The 24,790-nt window shown below is 52.4% G+C and overlaps 1 protein-coding gene across 3 annotated transcripts in view; it reads right to left on the bottom strand.

Annotated features, from left to right (window-relative positions):
- Positions 1–24,790, bottom strand: part of DIP2C (DIP2 acetate--CoA ligase C (putative)) — a 402,614-nt gene that overhangs the window by 65,220 nt on the left and 312,604 nt on the right. For all 3 annotated transcript variants that reach the window (XR_015768806.1, XM_088025832.1, XM_088025833.1), the window contains 10 exons: positions 17,551–17,690; positions 16,364–16,500; positions 15,036–15,244; positions 14,058–14,172; positions 13,378–13,579; positions 8,481–8,590; positions 7,213–7,293; positions 1,561–1,684; positions 985–1,106; positions 16–127 (listed from right to left, as the gene is read on the bottom strand). Coding sequence is in view for 2 of the 3 variants with exons in the window: in XM_088025832.1 (XP_087881958.1) it covers positions 16–127; positions 985–1,106; positions 1,561–1,684; positions 7,213–7,293; positions 8,481–8,590; positions 13,378–13,579; positions 14,058–14,172; positions 15,036–15,244; positions 16,364–16,500; positions 17,551–17,690 (1,352 nt within the window). In the remaining variant the exon portion in view is untranslated. The remainder of the gene's footprint in view (positions 1–15; positions 128–984; positions 1,107–1,560; positions 1,685–7,212; positions 7,294–8,480; positions 8,591–13,377; positions 13,580–14,057; positions 14,173–15,035; positions 15,245–16,363; positions 16,501–17,550; positions 17,691–24,790) is intronic.

Below are 24,790 nucleotides of genomic sequence, written 5' to 3'. Positions count from 1 at the left end.
GGTTCGAGGACTGACCTGTGTCCAGGATGGGGGGCCATGCCCTGACGTCTACGGCCGCAGCTGCCTCCCTGGACCGTAACAACTTACAGATGAGCTGTGTTGTCATCAAGCAGGCAGAGCGACTCACCTGCCGGTCAGAGAACACGCCGCTCACTACGCACCCCGAGGCCGTGGGCCCTCACAGCCCGCGGAGCCAGTGTTGGCCGCCGGAGGCAGGACAGAGCCAGGAACTGACCACAGCACACAGAGCTCACAGACACTGTGGTCCCTGGCATTTCTGGAGCTGAGGGACACCCATGACACACATGCTCAGAATGGAGCACCCCAACCACCGCGCTCACAGTTAGCTCTGTCCTATAAAAGCCGCCCTGTGTACCCACTTACACGATCACTACCTCCTAAAGGGAGTAATGGCCTCGGCCGTCTTCCAACATCACCACTGAAAGAATTTGCATGTGCTGTCCCCAGACTAAGCTGTCCCTCCTCCAAGGGGAAAAACTTCTCCTAATCCTTCTAAACTTCCCCAAGCATAAGAACGATTAAAATAAATCTGTGCTTTAAAAAAGGAATGGGACATTTCTAAACCTTGAGCAAAGAAATTAAAAAAAAAAAAATAAGACTTTTGGGGCACCTGGCCAGCTCAGTGAGAGGAGCGTGTGACTCTTGATCTTGGGGTCATGAGTTTGAGCCCCACATTGGGTGCAGAGATTATTTAAATAAATAAATGCTAAAAACATTACATGACCTTTTCATCAGTCTGGTGCAGAAGCTCCCGCTGTCTGTCCAGGTGCCGTGGGCGAGGAGCTACTTTCTCCAGGGCTCCTCCATCCCCATGCACCCACAATGCCATCCCCAGCCCACACAGGAGCTGAAACCCTACTTCCAGAACTGGAGGCTAGAGGCCGCACCTGCCCCACCGGCCCGGAGCCAGTCCTGGCCTGGGCCCTGGGATCTAGGAGCCCCGGCACTCCCAGGCAGGGTTACCTCCACGATCATCTTCACGGTCGGCAGCGTTGTTGCGATGTTCTGTGGGTGTGGAGGGCGGACGGTTATTGGCACACAGCCCGCATACAGGCAGCCGTAAAATGCCGCGATGAGGTCTATTCCTAGATGGGAGAGGAGCAAAGTTCTCAGTCGACACAGTCAATGCCCATCAGCAGAGGTTCTAGCCCGGGCATGAGACCGCTGCCGATCGTCCTCCGCCCGTGAGCTTTGCTAGGCTTCGGCCGTAACTTCCTGTTGGCCTGTTCCTTCAAGTACGAGGTGCCAAAGCAGCCCACAAGTTTAATTTCTGTCACTTCTCTACGCAATTACTCAACTCTACGATTATCAGTTTAGTGAAGGGTTTAACGACTATTGATTCGATGAGCTACCTCAATACGTAAAGAAACAGATACAGATGTCTGCGAAATTTCGTCGTATTTATGCCCTCGAGTTACACAGCACACACCACCGTCCCCACAAGAGGCTGTAAGCAGCTGCGGCGAGCAACACAGAATGCAGGGCCAGTGGTCAGCCGGTGCCCGTCCCGCCAGCTCTGGAGCTGGCCCCGCCCTTCACCTGGCGGGTAGACGAGAGCCACGTGGTCCCCGTCCTGCAGGTGTCCTCTCTCCATGAGCATCACGGCGATCTTCTCGGCACGTTTATGCAGCTGCACGCACGTTAGCGAGCTCGCTATCGTACCCTGGGAATTGCAAGGACAAGTGGGTGAGATGTTTTTGAACAGAACAGCTTTATCGAGACGCCTGCAGGTACCAGCCAGTTCCCTTATTGGAAATGCACTCATGTGGATGTTAGTACATCTGCACACCTGTCAGTTTTAGCACACTGGCCACCCCCCTCTCCCCCCACTGGCCAAGAAGGGCAGCACTGAAGAGGCATCTAGATCCACTGTGTTAACAAGAAATATTTTATTTTTTAAAAGACTTTATTTGTCAGAGACAGAGAGAGAAAACACAAGCAGGGGGAGCGGCAGAGGGAGACGCCGACTCTTTGCTGAGCAGGGAGCCCCATGTTGGACTCGATCCCAGGACCCTGAGATCATGACCTGAGCCGAAGGCAGATGCTTCACTGACTGAGCCACCCAGGCGCTCCAACAAGAAATATTCTAAAAAATAATTACTTGGGGCACGTGGGTGACTCAGTTGGTGAAGTGTCTGACTCTTGATTTTGGCTCAAGTCATGATCTCAGGGTTGTGGGGTTGAGCCCCACGTCAGGCATGGAGTCTGCCTGAGATTCTCTCTCCCTCCGCCCCTCCCCCCACTCACATGCTCTCTCTCTCTCAAATAAAATCTTTAAAAAAAAAAATTACTTGACCTAAAAAATAGCTCAACTTACAAAAAAAGTCAACCTGGTAATTCTGGGACTTCAGTGTAATCGCCAAGGGCAGTAAGACTCAGTGGGGAACGAACAGGAAAATTACACAAATTGAAAATATTTTTAAGAAACACCACATCAGAAGTCAAAGAGGTCTAAAAACAAACAAAACAAAGCTACAGTAAAAACAAACAAACAAACAGTAAAGGGAAAAATGAAGTGTCATATTCATTTTATGTAGACTTTTTAAACCTGAAGAAACAAATGGAAAACATATTTAGATAAAAAAAATACCTCAAAGGCACTATTGTAACTTCCTGAGGATCTACAGTTATTTCAAAATCAAGGGTTGAAGAAAATGAAAAAAAAAAAACCACTGCTCTTCACGATCAAACCCTATTTTAAAGTGATTCTCAGTGTGAAGGGCCTTCCTGCAGTCACGGGCACGGCGGCCCACAGCCTCCATGTACTGAACACGGCCCCGGCATCATGACCACGCCGTTGGCTCTGGCGGAGCGAGCCAGCGGTCCAGCGGCAGCAGGAAGAACAGCGAGACACCGTGATTTTTGGGGACTGGATGCAAACGTCAAGTGTGGAGAATCAAGTCTCAAGGGAAGAGCGGTGAGCACGCTTGTGTGGAAGGAGGGTAACGCTGAGCGGACAGAAGCGACCAGACCCTGGGGTCCCTTACAGATGGGCAGTGGAGCTCTGGTGATGGGAGATCCTGGGGACACGGTAGAATTCCTGTTAACATGGTCCGTGTGTTAGAAACACCTGCTCTGGGTGGGGGGTGGGACCTTTTACCATCAGGACACAATCACCAGCGCTCCGTGTTTGCCAAAATCATCCACGAGCTAACGGACTATTGTGTCGAGCTCCAGGAAACAACACACTCCCCTCCCCGATGTATGAGCAGCGCCCGGGGCTGCAGGGGGCTGCCCGCAGGCTCCGGCCCTTTCCCACCGACCAGGACTGGCCTCTCCTACAGGGCACAGGGTCCGCTTACGCTTCTCTGAAGTGAATCCTCTTGTCACACACATCTCCCTTCATTGTCTCTCTTCTGAGGATGGTTAAAATATGAGGCAGTAGAAGAGCCACGGCACAGTGCAGCAAAGCTGGGTAAACAGAGACCCAGGAGACTGGAGCCCAGGGCCTCCCAACACTGGACACTCCCTGAGCATCCACTCCTGGGGACCACACCTGTTCGCCGGAACCAAAATGAACGCACTCCTTGACCCAAATGTCCTTTGAGAAGTTCAAAGTGAAGATGGGCACAGCTGATGGGGGGGCCCAGGACCAGCTCCCTCCCTGTGCTGGTGGGGACCACCCCACCCCTCCCATCCTGGGGGACAGCCAGCACCCCCCTCCTGACCGTCAGACAGGGACAGGCGGGTGGTGGTGCGCCAGTGGACGGTGCTGGTAGAAGGGGCTCACCCTTATGTCTCCGAGGAGCTAGACCCTGCTGTTCTGTCACCGCCCTCCGGCCGCTGGTGCACCTGTCTTATCTCAGCCGACAAGCGCTCCTGCTCTGGGCGGTTCCACTTCTGGATCTGACCTTCCCTCCAGTTTCGGGAGATCCGATACCCAACCCCCATCAATGACCAGCTTCTCCGTCAGCTCAGAACCAGCAGGCATGAGAGTGTCTGAAAAGATGTGTTGGCCCTGGTGTGTGAAATTCCCACTGATACACTTTAGAAAAGGTGAAATGTAATTGGTACGCTGCCCTTTATCTTTAGCGACCTCTGAAATGGTTCACAATGCCGCTCGAGGCTTTTTAGCAGGAAAGCCCCCGCTGCACAGCAGGCCTTGAGGGCTCATCCGGTTCTGGAGTCAGCGACCGGGTGCCTGGACACTGAAGCTGTCCCCGAGCCACCTGGAGGGGCTGTGCTGGGACGGGGAAGCGCCGGTCCACCGGCAGCCATGCCTGGCCCCAGACTCCCCTGTGGGAGCTCCTGCACAACCTCCTGCTCTAGAGAAACACCACTGGTGGGGGCTCTGAACAATGAGGGGCCACAGATGCGCATCCCACAAAATGGCAGCCTGTGATCCTTGGCCAACGACTGCCTGGCCCCCCATCGACATCCACGGGAAACGATGAGGTTTCCATAAAGAGAAGAGAGACTAGTATAAACCACCTCACCAGAGAAATCAGGGCTGACTTCTAAAGGAAGTTTTGGGTGGAATCATGACAGGACCAACCCCTGTCCTGAGTCAACAAATTTCAGGGCCAAGGACTGTGAATTTGGGCACCACTTGGAAGTTTGACATGAAATTAAATAATAAATGAAAAAACACTAGGAATTAAGAAAAAGCCAAATAGGATTTATATTTTAAAATTCTAGGGGCGCCTGGGTGGCTCAGTTGTTAAGCATCTGCCTTCGGCTCAGGTCGTGGTCCCAGGGTCCTGGGATCGAGCCCCGCATCGGGCTCCCTGCTCCGCTGGAAGCCTGCTTCTCCCTCTCCCACTCCCCCTGCTGGTGTTCCCTCTCTTGCTGTGTCTGTCTCTGTCAAATAAATAAAATCTTTAAAGAAATGAAAAAAAAATTCTAAAGAAGTTGCTACAAGTAAAAAAAAAAGGTTAAAAAACTTGGCTGATGTTTCTGTTAAAAAAAATAACACTTTTGTTATTTAGGAACTTTTGTATGGAAACAAGTTCCAACTCGTAGCTTTCCACGACCTGCAATGAATTAGAGCCCCACTTCCTACTGCACGTCTGACAGAACTCCTACCCCACCGACCGCACTGGCATACGCATGAATCCCGTCTGCACCAAATGGGAAACTGCTCTCACTCAAGCCTTATCAAGTCGCCAAAGACAACCAACAGCATGCCCCTTGCAGGACGGAGGCCAGCAGGAAAATGCGGGGGGGGCCACATGCCGGAGTGACAATATTTTGGATCTACGGAGGTCAGCTAAACATTACTAGCATGAATTTCACCAGTTTCTGTCTTTTAAAAATACTGCTTTTAGAAAACATACAATTATGTGTGTGGCTCGCGCTACCCTTGTAGGGGATAGTGCTGACCTAGGAGGGTGCTTGAAGCAGAAACTATGAATAACAACCAAGAAGACGGCGACTCCGACCCTCAGCCCCGGCTGAGCCCTTGTACGTTCTGGGTGGGGAGGGAGGGGGAGGGGGCGGGCCCCCAACTGGCTCCGGACGCAGCCACCTGCACATCCAGAGCTGTGTGCAAAGGAAAGCCAGTCGCGCGAAGCACCCTTCTCCATGCTGACCCAAAGTGGATCCACTCACGGCTCTGACCTCCCCCTTGCCCATCCAATTTCCTGTCATCTCTAACGAAGCGGGAGTCATTTCCGGTGACTCGTTTTCCCCCAACAATCCGGCGTCTAGCTACAGCAGATGGCCGTGGCCACAGGGTCAGGGATGGGAATACACATCACCCAGGCCAGAGCTGCTCAGAAGGACCCGGGGTCCGGGCATCACGCCAGGGGCCCACCTGAGGGCTCTGCTCTCACGCGGGCACTCCCGCAGTTGGATGTGGTTAGAACAGCTCTGTCTTCCTCCCCTGTTGGGACAGGTCCTCTGTGAACACACCCGCATGACCTCCGAGCCTGTGTGTGTGGCAGGGCTGGTGTCCTACTCCTCCGGCTGCCTGCTTATGGCTCCAGGGCGTCCAGGCACAGATCCTCACCCTCCCTTCTCAACCCTACTGCAAGGAGGAGAGAATGTGGGGGGACTGCGCTGGGGAGGGTTGGGGGTGATGGACCTGCCTCTTGCTCTCTGGTGGCCTGTCTGCAGATGACACCACAGCATATCGACCACACCAGCACCACAGCAGCACCTGGGAGGCTAAGCAAAGGGCCTGAGGACTTGAGCAGATGTCCCTCCCGGGGGCAGAAGACCATCGTCTCTCTGGGTCATCACTCTGGAGGGGACACTGGAAATCTCTGCAGGGCCACTGAGAGACCACAGAGGAAGAACAGTCTCCAAGACAAATACGCGGAGGGCAGGGAAGTCAGAAGAATAGATTAAAGGGAAATTAGGATGGCACTGCAGAGCTGAGGACCACCCGCAAGGCAGCGGTGTTGGGAAGGCAGCGGAAAGCGGAGTCTTTTCTGTATTTAGGGGCTGAGAAAGGAGCTAATGGAGGAAAGAGGAGAAAAGCAGGGTAGGCATGTTTCAGGGGCTCAGGCAACTGCTCAGATCCTCAGGAGCCCAGATGCAACACCTCCCACCATGCACCTGGGAGCACAGGAGAGTGTGGATGCAGGGAACAGGTCCCCTCCGTACTGCCAGTTATGTGCTTGGCACTGCCTTTCACTCATCTCTAATCGATTGCTGTAAATGGTAAGAGGTGGCTTTGCACAGTAAGATTTTGATATTTTACAACTCTAAATAGTCACAACTTCCTACAGTCGCACATACCCACACTTGTCGGGAAGACCTAAGGTTAAAATCTACTTGTCAGGCTTTATTTCCACAGCAAAAGAAAAGTTAAGCATATTAAGACTTTTGCATTTGATGTTTATTGTTAATACTACTTGTGTGCATATTTAAGGTCTCATCCTTAAGCTCCACTGTGGAATGATACTGGATGAACTTGCTTTTCCAGCGTGAAGCGTCAACACAAACCTTCATCACGCTTGTAAAACAGAGATGATTTTCATTCGTAAGAAACTCTATAACGAAAGCCTCACTTCCTATTTACAAAAAAGTAGTTTTCTGATAAAAGTAAAGACAAAAATGTCTCATAGGTCTGAACTGTCCCCCGTGTTTTGGGGGAAATATCGCCAAAAGAATTGCTAAAATCATGTGAAAAGGCAACAAATAAATGGGAAGGATGTCACATGACACTGAAGTGAAAGGAACAGAAAGGAAAGAAGAGAAAGCTGCCCGAGGGCGACCATGAGATTCGCGTGCAGTGGTCCTCACCCTACAGTTGAGCAGCGTGTACAGGACGTGGTCGGGGGTGGTCTGTGCCCTCCACTGCAGGACCTCCGAGAGGAACAGGAACTGGAACAAAAGCACAGCCATTAGCTTCAGGCCTTCCGAACAGACCGCGTTCACGCTGACATCCTACCCTCTCAGTGCTGTTAGGGCAGCTCAGAATAGCGCGCTTTCCCACAGAGGAATGAGCACATCCCTGTCAAACAAAATTGGGAGACTAAGCCAGTGCTTACAGGGTTTTTCCTGGATGACCTGGAACTCCCTGCGCCCAACTTGGACGCACCAGTTACAGGGAGGTGGTGCAGTGCCTGGTCAGGGATGTCTCCCACCATCTGCCCAGGCTGGGAGAATGGCATTCCCCTTACAGACGGAGCAGCCAACACAGACAAGCCCTTCTCCTGGGCTCCCAGAAGAGGGGGCTTTCTGGGGCTGGAATGGCAGAATCAGATCGACCCTGTTCTTAAACCGGACTCTCTTCTATTTGCTGTTTTCAGAAGGGTCATTCCCTGAGGTCATTCCACAGCATTGCCAAGCACACAGATCATGTGCATCGCATGGACTCGGTTGATAGCGAAAAAGAGGTCAGCGCCATCTTATGTCTGGTCATAGGAAACACACAGGTATATCCCTCAATCTATTTTATTAATAGAAATGTACTCTGAGGTGGGACCATGGTGATCCAGTGCTTTCAATGTATGCAATTCTACTTGTTACCAAAGTGGCAATATTTTAAACGGTTGATTTTGTGACATTTCCTGGTGGCTAGCACAGACTGGGGTCATCATTTGGCAACTCATCAGAGTCCTCAAGTCTGAGTGGCTGTAACGGGGAGACAAGCTGAGTGATGTGAACGGTGGGTGTGGCCCCAGATTTCTCCTCCAGCCCCTAAGGATGTGTTGAGGATGCCTGGTTCCCCAACGTGGGTTTTGAATTTATGTTTTCTTGTGTCCCAACAATTACAAGACTGAAGCCTTGCACCCAGGTTGCCGTGAGGCCGTCTGGGCATGAAATCAGGGCTGGTAGGAAGAGGAGAAACAAGAACCACAGAATGCCAGGATGAGACAGGCATCCCCAGAGGCTGGCCCCAGGCCTTGGCTCGGGTGTCTGTGCACCCCCAACAGACACATCTTCCTTGTGAGATGATACGGTACGTCTGTTGGACCAAGAGGCCAATGGTACACAGGGGACCGGCAGCCGGTGATGCAGCAGCCTGTGGGCATGGGGCTTGGACAGCAGCCCGGCCTCACGCTCACCTTGCGGGCCTGGTCGTTGTCTTCGATCTGGCCCAGGTCTCTGCCACTGGCCTGCGCGATCCTCTTCCCAGACACCAGGTTCCCCACCATCACAGAGGCAGGGCCGATTTCTGGAAAGAACATGAGGAAACAGGTGAACTGACAACAGGACCTCCCACCGTGGCGCAGCGGTCGCCCTGGGGAAACCCTTCCAAAGGCCAGGCTCTGAGAAAGTCTTATCAGAACAGGGTTTCCAAGGTGTCCCAACATGAGAACGATGGCAAACTTGAACAGGTCTCAATTACAGGTTAGAAACAAATCTCGCTGCCACTATTCTCCAGTTGGAGTGATGCTGGGCTCTATCCACGTTCGTATCTGCGGGAAGTAACTCGGAAGACAGACAAGGATTAACACAGATGTGCCTCACTGCCGAGCCGTCAGGGCTCCGGACCACGTGTGCCGCTGCCCGGGGTTGCAGTGGAGGCCGTCCAAGTGGCCTCGGACACAAAGTACTGCTTGAGTTTTATAAATACATCCTGTCACAGGGGAGGAGCACCACAGAAGGCTCAGACACGGCCACTGTGCGTCTCACGGACGGCATGCTCTGGGCTCTCGGCTGGGCCCACAGAGAGGCAGACGACGGAGTCAAGAGGCTCCCATTCCAAGTTCCTTGTACACCGTCACGGACTCTGTTACCACGCTCTTTTCCCAGAAGAAAGGCATATAGAATCTACTCTGATAACTTTCTTTTCTTTTTCAATGAAAGAAACAAGTTTCTTAAAGAACTGCAGAGACTCTTTCAAGATTTCTAACTACAAGGAACCCTAGGGACCCTCTAGGCTTCACTGTGTTGTCACCACACACACACACACACACACACACACACACACACACGGATTGAAGAGGGCAGGGTTCACAGTTCTGGGAGACCGTGCTGTTGGGGGAGTGGGCATGAGACGGAGGCACGGAGGGGAGGCAGGGAGGGAGCGTAAAGAAGGCAGTAGAAATAACCAAGATGCCAGGCACTGCTGAGTAAAATTCTTATTAAACCTTTACCAAAGGTCGACTTACAGGCTTCAAATTGGGGCATTTGGTGCACTGTGTTATTGCACACAAAGAGCTCTCAGCAGCTCAGAAATATTTAGACGCGGGCTGAGGGGTGGGGCCAGTGGCTGCCAGGCCCCCCCGGGCTCCAGCACACCCTGGCAAGATGAGCAGGGGCAGGGCTGACACCCCCAGGGGACTGTCCAGGGGAGCACGACAGTCCTCTGCACACGTGGCCAACCGGACCTGGGCAGCCATAAACTATGCAACATCACAGCGATGCAGGCGAAGGCCGGGGGCTTCCAGGCAGGGCTGAAATCTGGAGACCAGCCCAGGACGTAGATTTCTGGGCTCCTGCCCACAGGCTTCTTCACGTTAGGCAATCTCTAGGAGCCCTGATACTGGCTTCCGTGTCATCACAGAACGTGCCTTATATACTCTGCTCCATTATGTCTGAATTGCCGTGTGTGAACTTTTTCTCTTAGCGCATAATAAATTCTGGAGGGATAGTGTTTTCCTATCTAACAAAGCGAGAAGAAAACGCAGTAGCGTGGTTCATGTGCACTGAACGTGGCTGCCGTGTGGACAGAGCCAGGGCTCTCCTGGGACCCCGCCAACGAGCCCTTCGTTTCCTGGCTTGGGGTCTGTGGGTGAAGCGTCCTGAGGTTCTCTTCGGTGACCGAGGTGGACAGGACAGTTCTGGGAAGCCGCTCTGGCCTAAACTGACTTGAAGAATTCTCGGTAATTTTTTAAGAATTCACGTGAGGGCAGAAGCACTCTTCCAAGGTGCTAGCAGGTGGTCCTTCCTTCCTCAATGTTTGTCCCTGCTAGAGTCGTCTGGATGTGAAGCTCGGACCTTACATGTCTCTCCCCCACGTGGACTTAAGAATGATCTTTTTCCAAACATTGCTGGGAGACAGGTGCTTTCCTGTGGCATTGTTTACAAAATCTGTCCCCCTACCAAGAACCGAGGGTCTCCCTGCCTTGCTGAATGAGGTGGGTGGGTGTGCAAGACACCCTTACACTTCACTGCATCATGATTTTGAACCCTGGAGCAAGGCTCCTCCTGGTGGATGGAGAGGTCAGCAGCTGCCCCTCCCTGTTCCCTTCCTGTGGCTCTGATACAATGTATCCCAGGGACTCTTAACCACGGGTGGTTTTCTCAATGTTTGTGATATTGTTGCAGGCCTGACTGATGGGTTAAAGGTCTTAAAGGTCTTTTAACACTTGTGCTTAGTTAAGAAACTCACATACACAGCCTTGTTAGTTGAGCAAATATGAATCCATCCAGTAAAAGAGGTAATTAGGTTGTCTACAAATTATCTACATTTTAGGGGCTCTGTTTGAAACCTCCAGCAACACCCTCATGGAAAAATGGCCTTACTAAATGTCTGCTTTGGCTCCAAGGAGTACTTGTTCCCAGTCGTGTCTACTCCAAGGGAGCCTTAGAAATCACCTGGTCCAACTCCCTCATTGCGCTTAGGGAACCTGAGGCTTTAGGGAAATACCACCTGTCTGAGGTCCATTACAGGTGGTCAGCGGAGGGAGGAAAATGGACCAGCACCTCACAGCTGCCATGAGTATTTGTTAAAAGCAGCTTTTTTCAGACAGTTATATAACTTTTCAATATTTATTTATTTATTTATTTTTTAAACTTTTTTAAGATTTTATTTATTTATTCATGAGAGAGAGAGAGAGAGAGAGAGAGAAGCAGAGGGAGAAGCAGGCTCCCAAGGAGCAGGGAGCCCGATGCGGGACTCGATCCCAGGACCCTGGGATCATGACCTGAGCCGAAGGCAGACGCTTAACCATCTGAGCCACCCAGGTGCCCTACCTTTTCAATATTTAACAAAAACAGATAGGACACCTAATATCATTCTTAAAAAACTGTTTCCTTAAATCAATCGCACAAAGCTTCATTCACCCTGTTGCCGCTGCAATGTGCAAGCAGCCCCACCCTCCCTGCGCATCTGGCTGTGCTCGCTCAAAGGAACAAGGCTGTCCTCGGGCGCCCTGACGCTGCCCTCTGAGCAGAGTGCCTGGGCCTTTTCACTCAGCCCAGTTCTTCTTGTTGAGGATTCCTGACATCCGGCAGGTACACTGAGCCTGAGAGCCCCAGAATCATATCACGCATTTGCCAACAAGCCCCCACCGTAAATATCTGTCCTGAATTCACAAACTGTGACCCACAGGATTCACGTGAGCTTCTCCGCTCCTGGGACCACTGGTGACCAGGCCCCGGGCCGCGGTGTGTGATGGTGAGTGGAGGTGAGCAGGGGACAGGGAGAGGGCAGTCACCTCTGACTGCGCACAAGGACACCCTGAGGAGCCCCGCCACCACGATCCATTCCACGCGGACACGCGCACACCCAGACGGAGGGACTGCTCTTCCCTTCCCATGGCTGTTTATGCCCTGAAATTACAGGAGACCGAAGACGTGACTCTTCATCCTTTCGATATGCCCACAGAAGGACAATGCTTTGTGTTTTGGGGGGGGGGGGGGCTTGCCACTGAAGTTAAAGAAATGGACACTTGGTCAGCTGTAACTTTACAGTGTCCTGCAGCAAGGATATAAACCAGTGACTGAGAAGAAAGAGAAAGAAGGAAGGTATTAGTTACGGGAATCTGGAATGTAAGGAAACCAGGGACAGCACAGAAATCGGATTAAAGCCGCAGCGCTAATATGCCCAGAAAGCAGACAGTGACTGTAGGTGTTCCCAGAGAATCCACTCCTCATGGGAGGAGAGAACAAAATGCTGCCCCATCTAGGTACCACGCGACTGTCTGCATCACAGGGAGTCACAGCAAGGGATGTAGGCCGACACCTGCTCAACGCGAGGGGTGACGCCTTCCCCCCGGAGCATCAGCATCCCCACCTCAACCACACAGGACCAGCCACCCTCTCCTCCAGTCTCACTTACAGGGCATGGGCCTCAGTCCCTGCGTTTACCACCACGTGGGCTGAGCCTGTGGTGACCCAACCGCCTCTAGCTGACTCCATAAATTCAGCCCTGCAGCCACACTGAGCTGGGTGGGACACACGGCTGCTGGGCAATCCCTGAACCTGTCACATGGGAAATGGGGACAGAAGAGTGCCCACCACACAGCTCCGAGAAAAGAGAGGGGTTCATGTGTACAACACGTGGAAACTGTGGCTGTTGTGCCAGGAGTTCTGCTACTGTTCTAGAACACAGCCTGAGTGTGCGCCCCTGCTGCCCGCACCCAGCCACCCCCACGCACCACCCCAGGACGCCCTGGGATCCCCCATTAGAGCGCTGCCAGAAGAGCTGCATCTTCACCTTCCACAGTCTTGTGATCAATTCCCTTTCACTGATAAGTGTGTGCAACCCTGAGAAGCACGATCGATTAGTTGCTAGGAAGACAAACTCAGATAATGGATAATGACATATCCCCAAACCATAAGGTGCTAGACACACATTCTCTTAGAACAATGTCACACATACATTTGTAGAATTTCTCACATGCTCCAAGCAGCTTTCCCACACCTCAGCTGCTCGGACCCCTAAATCAGCCACGTGAAACGGGTGTAATTCTAATGTGTGCACAAGTAAACCAAGGCTGCGAGGTTCTGTGCCTGGAAAAAGGTCCCCCGGCCAGACCAAGGGTCAGCGCTCCCACCGGGAAGGCGGGGGCTCCTTCCCAAGGTCCCCCACCTGCCCAGCTCCCCACACACAGTGCAGTCCCAGCAGAGCCCTTGCACTGCACCCTCTGGCGGGGCAGGGTCATGTCCTGGGAGTGTGCAGACCAGGGAAGGGAGAGGGCTGAACACCCCTGACGGGCATAGTGCCTGCTCGCCCAGCACCCACAGCACCCGGTTCCCGAGTGCACTCGGCCTCCAGCCCACGAGCCCTACCTGGTTGCTTCTGTCGAGGTTTAGGCAAGTTTGTGACACAGGTATGGGGGCACATCAGGACGTTGCAGGGGTGAAGTGAGCCCTCCAGGAAGAGCTGCTTCGTTTCTGACAAGTGGATCCCACCGAGCGGGGTTTTGGGGAGGGTGTTTGCCGGAACCAAGGCTAGGCAATAAACCCCGACTTGATGTATGCTGTCAATCGCCTGGAAAGTCACGGGAGAGGGAACCACGTCAGAACAGGTATTACAGATGGACACGAAGCAAATGTTCTGACTGAGTACAGTCCGTAACACGCGAGTGGGGTGCGGATGCCAAGAGAAGGGCTCTCTCTCCAAACCGCATAATCTTATATGGGATTTGTGGAATGCCACACACACTAAGAAAGGAAATTTGGAGCAAGAAAATACATTCTCAAGATCAGAAGAAAAACCATTACTTGTGACATCTCCAAGTGAATGGGGGGAGCCAGTTTCGCAGACCCCGATCCCTAACCTTGGTCTGCTTAGTTACTGTCCAAGCATGCAATGGTAAGTTTCCCGGTCGATGCAATTTCTGACCCAGTGGGGTGACAGTCAGGGAGCAGGAAAGCACAGTTGTTGAGGGCCGGCCACATCCTAACAGATGGTTAAGGGAAGCTGGTACGAAAGCAGGAGCGGGACTCCCGGGCAGGTGAAGAGCTACCTGGAGCACCCTGCTCATCCACTGGAAGCTGTCTTCCTCCGTGGAGTCCGGCCTCTGCTCGGCCACAATCACGATCCTCTCGTCGTGCAGGACGGTCACCGAAAACACGGCTATCCTGTGGGGACAGGAAGGGTACAGCGCAGTGGGCACGCTGCAGATTGCCGGGAAATATCGTTCTGCAATCAGGAGCTTGTAGCCACTGCTCTGGAGTGGGAACCGGGCGAGGAGCAGCCTAGCATCTCCTGCCGGGGCTGCCTGCAGCTGATGGTGCCCACACCACAGGGTGGGCTGAGATCCAGGAAGCCCTACAACCCGCATCCTGAGTTGGCACCTGTGAGGTCGTGTTCTCCACATCAGTAGGGACGTTCTGTTTGGGGTGAGTGGGTTTCTGCCGGACGTGCCTGTCTCTCTTGGTAAAGGCGGCATCGTGGGACTTGGACCCCCATGCCCCGCCTCACACAGAGGCTGCACCTCAACAGTGAGTTCTCTCGGTGACACCCAAGTGTCTACCGCTTCTCCGCCTGTCAGCCTGACAAGCTGAAATAAGACTTTAAACAGTTAATGACTTCCTCCAAATTAGCAAAACCTCAGGAGCTAGCATCACTGATTTAATATGTACTGTGCAAGCAAGCAAGGGAGAGGTGCGTCAGGGAGGAGAAGCCGCAGGACTCCGTTTTCCCGCACAATCTGTGGCTCGACTGTTACCTTTCTGTCTTTTGAGATGATCTGCACCAAGATGAATATTTGGCTCTTTTCTTTGTGTATTTACTTTAAAAATAAGCTTTTTAAATAAATATTTTTACTTAACATAGACGTGAAGTGATGAAAACATATGTATGGAGCTCAGGAAATTTCTATAAAACTGGACATTCAGAACTAGTTGGAACGTCAGAGGTCATAGAGTCCCATCAGCTTAAGGAATCTGTGCAATTGTATATGCAAACCACCGAGTGCTGAATTCACAGAGGGCACACCTACCTTCCTCTGTAGACGAATTTCATGGGCTCCACGGCCAGCGCCGTGGCAACAATATCGTCCGCATTGTGTCTGCGTCCGCTGACCACCATGAGCCCGTCCATCTTGCCCACCACAAAGACGAGCCCCCCGGGGCCGACGAAGCCCAGCAGGCCTGTCCTTACGAAGGGGTACTCACTGACGGGGGCCCCCGAGCTCGTCACGGGAAATACCTGCAGACACACAAGCTGTGAGTGCCGGGGGCGGTGCTCAGCCCACCTTCACCCTCCCCTGGAACAGACCGGACCGCATTAGTCTAGTGGCGTCTCCTCGTGGAAGGCACTGCCCCTGTCCCCCGCCCCCCAACTTCTGTCCCCTACTGCCCACATGCAGGGCTGCCCAGTGGTTTCCTTCCAGGGCTTCTGAACCTAAGAAGTGATACCAGAGATCATTATGATAGCCTAATGAACACTAACTAATTCTTCTGTTTTAGATCCACAGCATCAAAGTGATAAATGGAAAACCGAACATGTGTATCAGTTGAAAATGATCCCTGTTCATCAGTGTTTCCCTATCAGGATGACACCAGGAAGGAAACACACAAAGGAAGCAAATCTCGGCGCCCCGAGCCTGCACCCGGTCCTCAGACCCTGCAGGTAAGTCACACAGAAGGGGAGATGGGTTTCATGCAGACTCTGTCTAGCTGGGCTTCAGGGACATTTTAGAAACTCGAATCCACCCTCAGCAAAGGCGCTGGCACAAGGCACCCCATTACATCATGTTCTAAACTGTAAGGGACGAATCCCAAACGACCCCCATTTCTCGTGCGTGATGTAATCAACGTGTGCTCTTCCTAAGGTAAGGCACCACCTGGGCAGGTGAGGTGTCAACTCCAGGAGCATGGCAGTGCGGCACGGAGCTCATTGCTGAACCGCGCATGTGCAAGGCCAGTGCGGGCACTAAGTGCAAGCCACACACGCATGCAGTCTCCTCGCACACAACCAGCTCCTGCCACGTGCATCTGTTCACACCTGCCAAGTCCAGCCTCAGTGGGTAGGCCACAGGGGGCCCCAGCGAGGCTGAGACAGGTGTCCTCCATCCCTCAGCCTCTCGGCTGAGAACAGCAACATATAAAAAACGGCCCCTTTTAAGAAACGATTCTGGTCCTTTTCCCCACACAGCTCTGATAAGCCAAATTTACTGAAAATTATCCAACTGGCAGCAAAAGGTGCGACCATTTTAGTTACAATGAATATGTGTTATCGAGATACTGCCACCTTCTCTTTCTGTCTGCATACCAGTGAGGGCCACCTGCAGAGCGCACCTGGAGGAAGCGCGCCCCTCGAACCTACCTCAAAGGTGTTCTTGGTCATGCCCGAGAGGCCGTAATAGGACGTGCCCGTTGCAATGGCACACACGCAGAGCTCCCCGATTTCATCTGTTCGACAAAGTTGAGGGATGCCATCCGGCTTCACCGAACACATGATGGCTGGAAGCAAAACAGGACGCAGGGGTCATGTTAGAGAGAGGGGCAGATGGTGAGGGCAACAGACAGAGGGACAGAGGAAGAGGGAGACAGACAGACAGGAATAGAGGGCGAGGGAGACAGACAGAGGGATGGGGGGACAGAGACAGAGAGACAGGGATGGACAGGGGGACAAGGAATAAATGACCGGGTAGGAGTGAGAGCAGGTGAACAGGAAACAGCATCTGGAACATAACTGCGAATATACAAGTGGGCTGGGTACTCATTTTCCCTAAAGCGAGTCACGGATTTTCATGTTATAGTAAAACGTCCAGTTCCATTGTTGTGACATCAGTGAATAATTGACGTGTGGATCATATTTGAGGGGAGTGACCTCTGCCGTCCAGACCGAGGAGGGCACGTGGAGGAAGCCCAGGGTCCTGGCTGCTCGGGTGCTTTCATACTGCACATGCCCCATGCTCCTGCCACAGACCTCAAGTCCGTGCAAGAGCTGGAGCCAGGGTTTCGGGAGGTGAGGTGTGCGACCAGCGATGGCTGGCTGTGCCCCGACCACAGCACATGTGCACATTTGTGGAAAAGGTCCATGACTTTTAAGAACAGACTCTTCTGCAAGTGAGCACTACTGGTCATCCAGAGCCCCACGGATGGGTTTTTATGTCGTCCGCAGCCAGACTGGGTGCCCAGCTTTCTCCAGCGTGCTGGGATGGCCCTCACTGGTGGGAAGAGGAGCCTTGCAGGGGGAGGAGCCTCTCAGGGGCTGCAGGGGTGCAGCAGGGCCCACGGTGCCCCTGAGGAGGAGGACTCTGGGGTCCCAGCGTGAGAGGGGGCAGAGACGCCCGCGGAGGATTCCTGAATGTTGTCACCAGGAGGGGTAGCATTACCACCAAGCTTTAAAGATGCACAGCGGAATTTAAGCGTCCTGTTTGCGTTCATGCCAGAGGGGCACGGGGGTGCCGGGCGGGAGGGCATGTGCTAACGGACCAGCCCACCGGCCACAGCCGGGGTTCCCACCTCAATGCCCCACGCCACAGGCAGCCCAGTGCCCACACTCACCGCCAGGCATCACGAGGCCGACGTCCTGCACGGTGAGCACAGACAGCTTTTCTTCCGAGTCCACCCGGATGACGCCATAGGTCAGCCCGTGCATGGATAGGACGCCCCGGCCTGGAGGCTGGTTGCTGTCATCCGTAGGCCTGAAAGAGCAGTTTTGTCTGAATACGCAGAAGCAAACAGGCTGCCGCGGCCAGAGAGCCACCCAAGGACACACACCAAAGGCAGCCAGGCATGTTGGGGTCCCACGGACCCCCGAACGCAAACCTGCACGCCACACCGCCCTGTGTTCTAGCTCGCCGGGGAATGCTGCTGCTCCGTCCACAAGATGTCCGTGTCACTAACTCTACCTCCAGGCTTCCAGAATAGTTTAAAAACACCTTAGGAGCGTGAAGACCTCCAGTCAGTAGACTGACTGATTCCTTCTCTGCCCGTCTCTCTCCGGGTCAGATTTTCCAGTGTGGCAAGTGGATAAACACAGAGAACAAGGTCTCCAAGAAGAGATTCTGCAGGGAGCAGAACCGGTGGAGATTCTGCGGGTCCCGCCTCGAGTTGGACGTGCCCTGTGCGGACGCACACCACGGGTAAGAATCTGAAAGGAGAGTCATGTGACACTGAGCTGGATGACAAGCTCTTAGGGAAGGTTTTGGCTGAGAGGTGTTCTGTAGGATGCTGTAGGGTCCGGGAAGAAGTACAATTTCACTGCCTCTGTCTCCTCCATGGCCCGTGAGCCCCAGGCCTCCCGCTCACTCCACGCTGCCCCTGCCGTCTCTCCAGGACCCAGCCCTCTCCCTCCTGGGGCTTTCTGCACCTGCTCCTGCCTCTCTACCTGCAATGTTCTTGTAGCAGCCATCCCCATGGCTTCCTCCCTCACTGCCCTCTGGGGCAGCTCACATGTGCAAGGACTCCTCATCCCATAAAACAGCACACCCCCAACTCCTGTCTGCACAGCAGGTGCCTCGTCCATCAGTCTCAGCTTCCTGAGGGCAAGTGGGTTTCCCTCTGTTCACTGCTGCATCCTTTCTCCTGGAGAGATAGTCTGTCGGCTACTGAACAGATGAAATCTTTCCAAGAGCATGGATTTTATCCCTGTAGCTAAAGACCCTTGTGTGTGAGCTATCAGCTAAATGAGAGCCAATTTAGGTGAATACCACGCTTGTTCCTGTAACTCTCTATACACGCATGTGTAGCGTTGCTTTAGGATCTAAAAGTTGGAGGATAAACAGAAGCTTGCTGTTTGGTTTTAAAATAGTATCAAGATTTAAAATGAGCCTAAAAACATAAATAGGGAAACGTAAAAGTTAAAATGTGCAAAAGGAGGTCTCATTTGAATCAAGTAACTGGTGTGTTTAAAAAAGAAGCCTATGCTATATGTCAATTCTATCTTAAATAAAAACTAAAAATAAATAATAATAAAAAGCATAAGAGAGTCTGGAAACTGAATTGTTCCATCTGCTAAGAAACAAAAAGGTAGAACTAACCAGACATAGAAGAAAACCCTGCCCAAGTTAGAAGGTCCATGTGGAGCTACCTGGAAAGAGCCCCAAACACTGGAACCTAAGATGCTCTCTAAAACGAAAGGAGGAGCCCCACGGGAACCCTGTGCCACCAGGACTCTCGACCCCACGCTTTTGTCCTCAACAAAATGCAACGTGACAGTCAGGAATCAGAAGGCTTGGTCCTCGCTGTGGGCTGTGTCTCCAAAACCTATGACCTCGACTGTGACCTTATTAGTGTGAAAGGGAGTCTTTGCAGAGGTTGTTGGTTGAGATGAGGTCCTACTGGATGGAGTGGGACAGACCCCAATCCATTGACCGGTGTCCTTATGAGAGGAGGAGACACAGATGGCGTGTGACACAGAGGCCATGCGGTGCCGTGTCTCCAGCCACGGAGCCACAGACGGGGCACCAGCAGCGGGAGGGCCTGGAGCAGACACTCGGCCAGAGCCTCTGGGAGCACCTGCTCGGCAGACACCCCGAGACCCGAGACAACAGTTTCCCCGTTTCCATGCGCCAGCCCCAGGCACTTACGACAGCCCCAGGACACAGACGCACCGAGCAACAGGGTTCAAAGGTGCACGTCGTTTGTTGTGGAAAGCCACGTGGAAGCAGAACGCAGGAGTGGCCATGAGTAAGGGGCAGGCGGCAAGTGAGACGAGCTGCCTGTGAGTGCTGGGAGGGAAAGGCTTCAAGATTCAAGGACGCAAGTTCTGTGTCTTAGTGACGAGACCTGCCTCCCTCCGTTCCAGAACAGCAAGTGAGAAGCAAGACTCACTGGAGCCCAATTCTGGACTGCGTTTGCTACAAGGTCTTCAGTTATGTTTATAAAATGATACTATGGAAAACTGGGTAAACTCACTTAAAATGTGAACCAAAGACACCCATCTTGCATTACTTCTGCTGCTAAGCACTTGCATTTAATAGAGTCCCTCGCTGGTCAGAGAAAACTCAGAGCCCTGGATTCTTTCCTTTGCAGACAAGAGACACTTAAAAAGCAGAAGAGAAGCATGTGAGTCCCTGGGACATGGTCCTGGGCTCGTCAGCCACCTTGCCAGGCAAAGCCTTCCGGTTCCATGTGTCAGCATTCGTGCAGGAACTGCTTGCGGGCAGCCCCGCCTCCCATGACAGAGCCATGCTCCACGGACACCTCTGTGCCCAACCGTCCCGAGCTGTCCACATACATGGGCTCAGCGATATGCAAACCTGCCTGGCACCACTTTATAGATCAGTAGCGGAGGCACAGGGACGTGAACCTAGTCGTCTGCGTCCCTGTGGGGCTTGGAGGGATCCGGACCCACAGCAGAGCCCGTGCCCAGACATGGACACCAGCCCGTCCCCTTTCCCAACACCTTCCCCACCTCTGGCCTCAGACATCAGCACCCCTTAGTTCACTGCACACTTTTCTTTTGAGGAAACTTTAGAACCAATGATGTGTGTGAAACACGAGCACGTCATTCCATGGAGGAGTCAAGCACGGCAACGGAAGTCACAGTCACAGGTGTGTCCCCAGCTCACCCACCCCTGCCTCACAGGGGGCCACCACCAGAGACCCTCCCACCTCTTCTGTGTGCACTTACTAAAACGTGTGCATGCAGATACATCTGTACTCCAAGAAAAGCAGAACCAGAACAGGCATATCCTTCTACAACCTGCTCTTCCCCCGAGTGCATCTTGTGGCTCCTGCTGTGTGTGAATGTGTGTGACACACGCAGGATGCGTACTGCACACAATAAACCGACCTGTCTTAACTGCAGATGGTATCAGTAACAAGGACATGTGACCATTTAATTTCACTTTCATATAATTAGAAATATTACTGTAAGGCACACATCTAGAAAAGGAACTGAAGAATCAGACTACATTTAAAATTTGAATGAAGCCTAAGTAACTTTCCAAACACCGTATCGTTTTGCATTTCCACTAAAAGTATTTTCTTGATTTACCAGACATGCGTATTGCACTGTTTCATGCAGGAGGCTGCTCTAAGCACTTCATGTATGTGAAGTATTCTTCCCAGCAGCTCTGTGACACAGGCGTGCCCATCCTCTCCATTCACAGGCAAGAGCAGAGAGAACAGAGGTGGGGTGGCCCCGAGGCACAGCTGTGGGGCAGACCCAGGCGTCAAGCTCACACCAGCCTCAATCCCTGTGCTTCTGGCTGTGGGGAAGGCTGCCTCCTGGCAGTCTTGCTTCTGCACACCCAGGACGACACTGTCATCAACCTTAAAACTGCTCCTGGCTTGATGGGTAAAAGCCAATCCTCACTGCTGTTTCGGTTTGCATTCCCTTGATTATTGACATCAGCCTGTTTTTTCCTCCATTAACACCTTCCTAGGAAATAAAAAGTCCAAGTAGATTAAACTAGGTGAGGAAGTGAAAAAATGACCCTGGTGAGAACTCCCAGGGATTTCAAAAAGATGTGCTTTTGTGATCAGACACAGTAAAGCTGAGCAACGGCAGAGAGGACGCTGGACCTATCCGTCAACCTCCAGGTTCAAGGCAATTCTCAGGATGCAGAGTCTTTGTGCTCAGAGATACAGAAGGAAGATTATATGTAGCTGTGTGTGGCTAATCCCGCAATCAGAGGCAAATCACAGAAAGACCTGAGACGGACGACAGAAGGTGCACACGAGCTCGGCCTCAGGAGGAATGTTCCCGACGGCCAATGGCTTCACCGGGACGGCGTGTGCACCTGCTGCTCACCTGTCGCTCTGGTCCCACCTGGGTAAACGTTAGATAACTCTTAGGCCATCATGCTGTGTGACACCTGAAGACGTATCTCCTCTAAGTTTCAATGAACACATCTACAGTTTGGTATACCGGCCAAGCTCAAATCCACACCAATGGGAAATAAATGCAGTCAAGTAAGTGGTAAGCATCTGGGATGATTTCTACTCCCATGATTTAACAGAGAAATGGCCACCACACCTCCAAGGCTTCAGCACCACGATCTCCCACTGAAGGCTTTTGCAAGCACAACTACAAAGATCCCTGCTTCCGTCAGATGGAGGCAACCTCCAGTTCCAGAAGCTGTCAACTCAGGAACATCTGGAGAGCCAAAGGGCCAAGTCTCGGGAAAGTGCCCTTTCCTCCGCCAGCACCAGGATTTACTACAGCATTTTTGCATTCAGGACATGATGTCACAGAACAACGCACCCACCCAAGTACACGTGATGTGACCACAGTAACACTGACGTGAGCCCGATGCCCGAATTCTTACCGCGCACCATGCAGATACTCTACGTGTACAGACCCATCTGCTGTTCACGCAGTGCCGTGACATGGCACGGCGGTCACCCCCCGTCACGGACTCGGACTCTGAGGCCTGAAGGGAGGCACTGTGATAAGTTACAAAGCCGGCAAGAAGAAAAGCAAAGGAAGGAAAGGCCAGAACGGTGACCCAGGCCGAGAGACTCCAAAATCCACTGGTGGGCGCTGTGCCGGACTCGCTGGACACAGAGCATATGAAGCGGTCACTGCACGCACGGGGCGCACGCCTGGGGCACACGCATGGGGTGTACGCATGGGGCGCATGCCTGGGGTGCACACACAGGGCGTATGCACGGGGCATATGCACGGGGTGCATGCCTGGGGTGCGTGCACAGGGTGTACGCATGGGGTGTACGCACGGGACACATGCCTGGGGTGCACACACAGGGTGTATGCATGAGGTGCACACATGGGCATCAAAGTGCCTCCTGGAACTCTGCCTCCCTGGGAAAGACACTTCTAAGCTGCGGGGCCATCAGTGTGTGTGAGCAAGGGGCCGCCTTTCTGCCTTTGACCAGCGAGGTCCTCCTCTGTGGATGGAGGGCGCCCCTTGTAGGGGAGCAGCCCTGCTGCACGTGTCTGGCACTGCCATCCATGACTGAAGTCTTTCTACAGATAGATGAACGTGAGCTCAGTTACCGCAGCGGCCGCCCCAAGAGGGCAGGTAAAAATGTCCTTTGTGTTATTTCTGTTAGAACCGCTGTGTGCTTGTTTTAACAGAAATAACATTTTCAGGGAACACTCCGCCAATGCGGATTTCAGGGAAAATCTGGTCAAATTTGTGAATATGTGCATCTCCCTTCAATGCTCAGTGTGATGGAGCCTCTCAAAAACACAGTGGACGCCCACACGGAAGGCTCAGTGACAGGTAAAGATACAAGATCAACACAGCACACCTTTAGGTGATGAGTTATTTTAGTGTGATTCCTTTCCCTTTCTCTGGTAAGAGCAATATCTGCTTATTAAAAAACACACCTGCTTTAAGAGCTCTATAATGTAAAAAGGGGACGTTCTCCCTGACGCTACCTCACCTACCCACTGTAGTATGTGGCTTCCAGGTTTTTTTCTTGGTGAAGAGACTGTCTAGAGATACTTAATCTTTTTCAGGCAGGAAACAGATCATACCACACAAACCGTCTACAAGCTTTGTTTTCCACCTGCCCTGGCTACTTTGCCGCGTCTTCGGGCAGGCGCTCAGCGCACACGGGGAAGCATCACCTGCTGTCTGCGTGTGGTATGCACGCCTCCACCGGAGCACGCTCCTGTCACTGTCCAACCAAATACAAAACAGAGCAGAATGCACTCCTGCAGGTGAGCAGTCCGGACAACTTGCACAAGGTAACTGAAGTCACTTGGCTCTTCGACGCTACTGAATTAAGCCATATTTCCATTTAGGGATGGTGAGGCTCATCTGCCAACTCTTTCACGCTCAGAGGACTTTTAAAATTTTATCTGAATTTGAAACTTCCAGATTAAAATCACCGACAATGCATTTTATCTTGTGTTGTAAACGAGATTATGGATCTCCATGGCTGACTTTTTGGGCGGTCAAAACCATTCCTGAAACCCCCACTTCAATTCACAGGCTTGTTAGCTATTTTTACTCTGGGTCACTGGCTGGCGAGCCTCGGGCAGAACGGTCCGAGTCTGACTCCGGCCCTGGACGGGCATCCGGCCGCACGGGTCCCTCCCTCCAGTCTTCCCAGCTCTCTAATTTCCAGGGGGGACATTTTCAACATGCAAAATAATTCCGTGGCAAAGGGGCATCTTTATCCTCCTCTGGAACTGCTGCTTTAAATACTGCTTTACATAATTACTATCCTTTGAAATAATACCTTGTGGTTAAAGAGCCCACAGAATACTTTTTTAGTTGAATCAACATTACCACAACATAGCTTTACAAAGCGGGTTCTATCCTCTGTATTGCAGACACAGAAGCAGAACCAGACAGCAGTCCCAGAGGTACACAGGACCAGAAAATAATTTGCTGGTTTTCACTTCACAATTTGCCCTTTTAAAATAATTCTACAGATGAGTTTACGCATCATAAAGTCATATTTCTCCAATATTTTGAATCTTACAACTAATCTTCAAAGAAGGAAACACAAAACGTATACCTGGATGATGACAGTTTTAAAAAGAAAGACATTAAATACTGTGGCAAACACGTGGTTGGACAGGAAGCCAGGGCACCGGCTACCGTCCCCAGACCACAGCAGAGTCCTACGGCTGGCTCTTGGGACCAGCTCTGCACCCCGCCTGTGTTTCAGGTGGGATGTCTGAGGCTCCCGTTGAAAACTCTGGGCCCCAGAACCTCCCAATACACTCATTCGGTGTTGGTGACAGGTGTTCTCCTGCTTACCAGAGGAGGGAATCAGGATAACGAATAGCCACGGGCACCAACCTGTGAGGCCCAGCTCTCTGCTCTGCACAGGCCAGCCTGGAGCAGCCCGAGAAGCTGACGGGCGTGCACGG

Source organism: Eumetopias jubatus, unplaced genomic scaffold, assembly GCF_037043125.1.
Source record: "Eumetopias jubatus isolate StellerSeaLion01/CBP00866 unplaced genomic scaffold, mEumJub1_p1.0 scaffold_8, whole genome shotgun sequence".
NCBI classification, from domain to species: domain Eukaryota; kingdom Metazoa; phylum Chordata; class Mammalia; order Carnivora; family Otariidae; genus Eumetopias; species Eumetopias jubatus.
The sequence above is the reverse complement of the archived record's forward strand: the minus strand, read 5'-3'. Positions and strand labels throughout refer to the sequence as shown.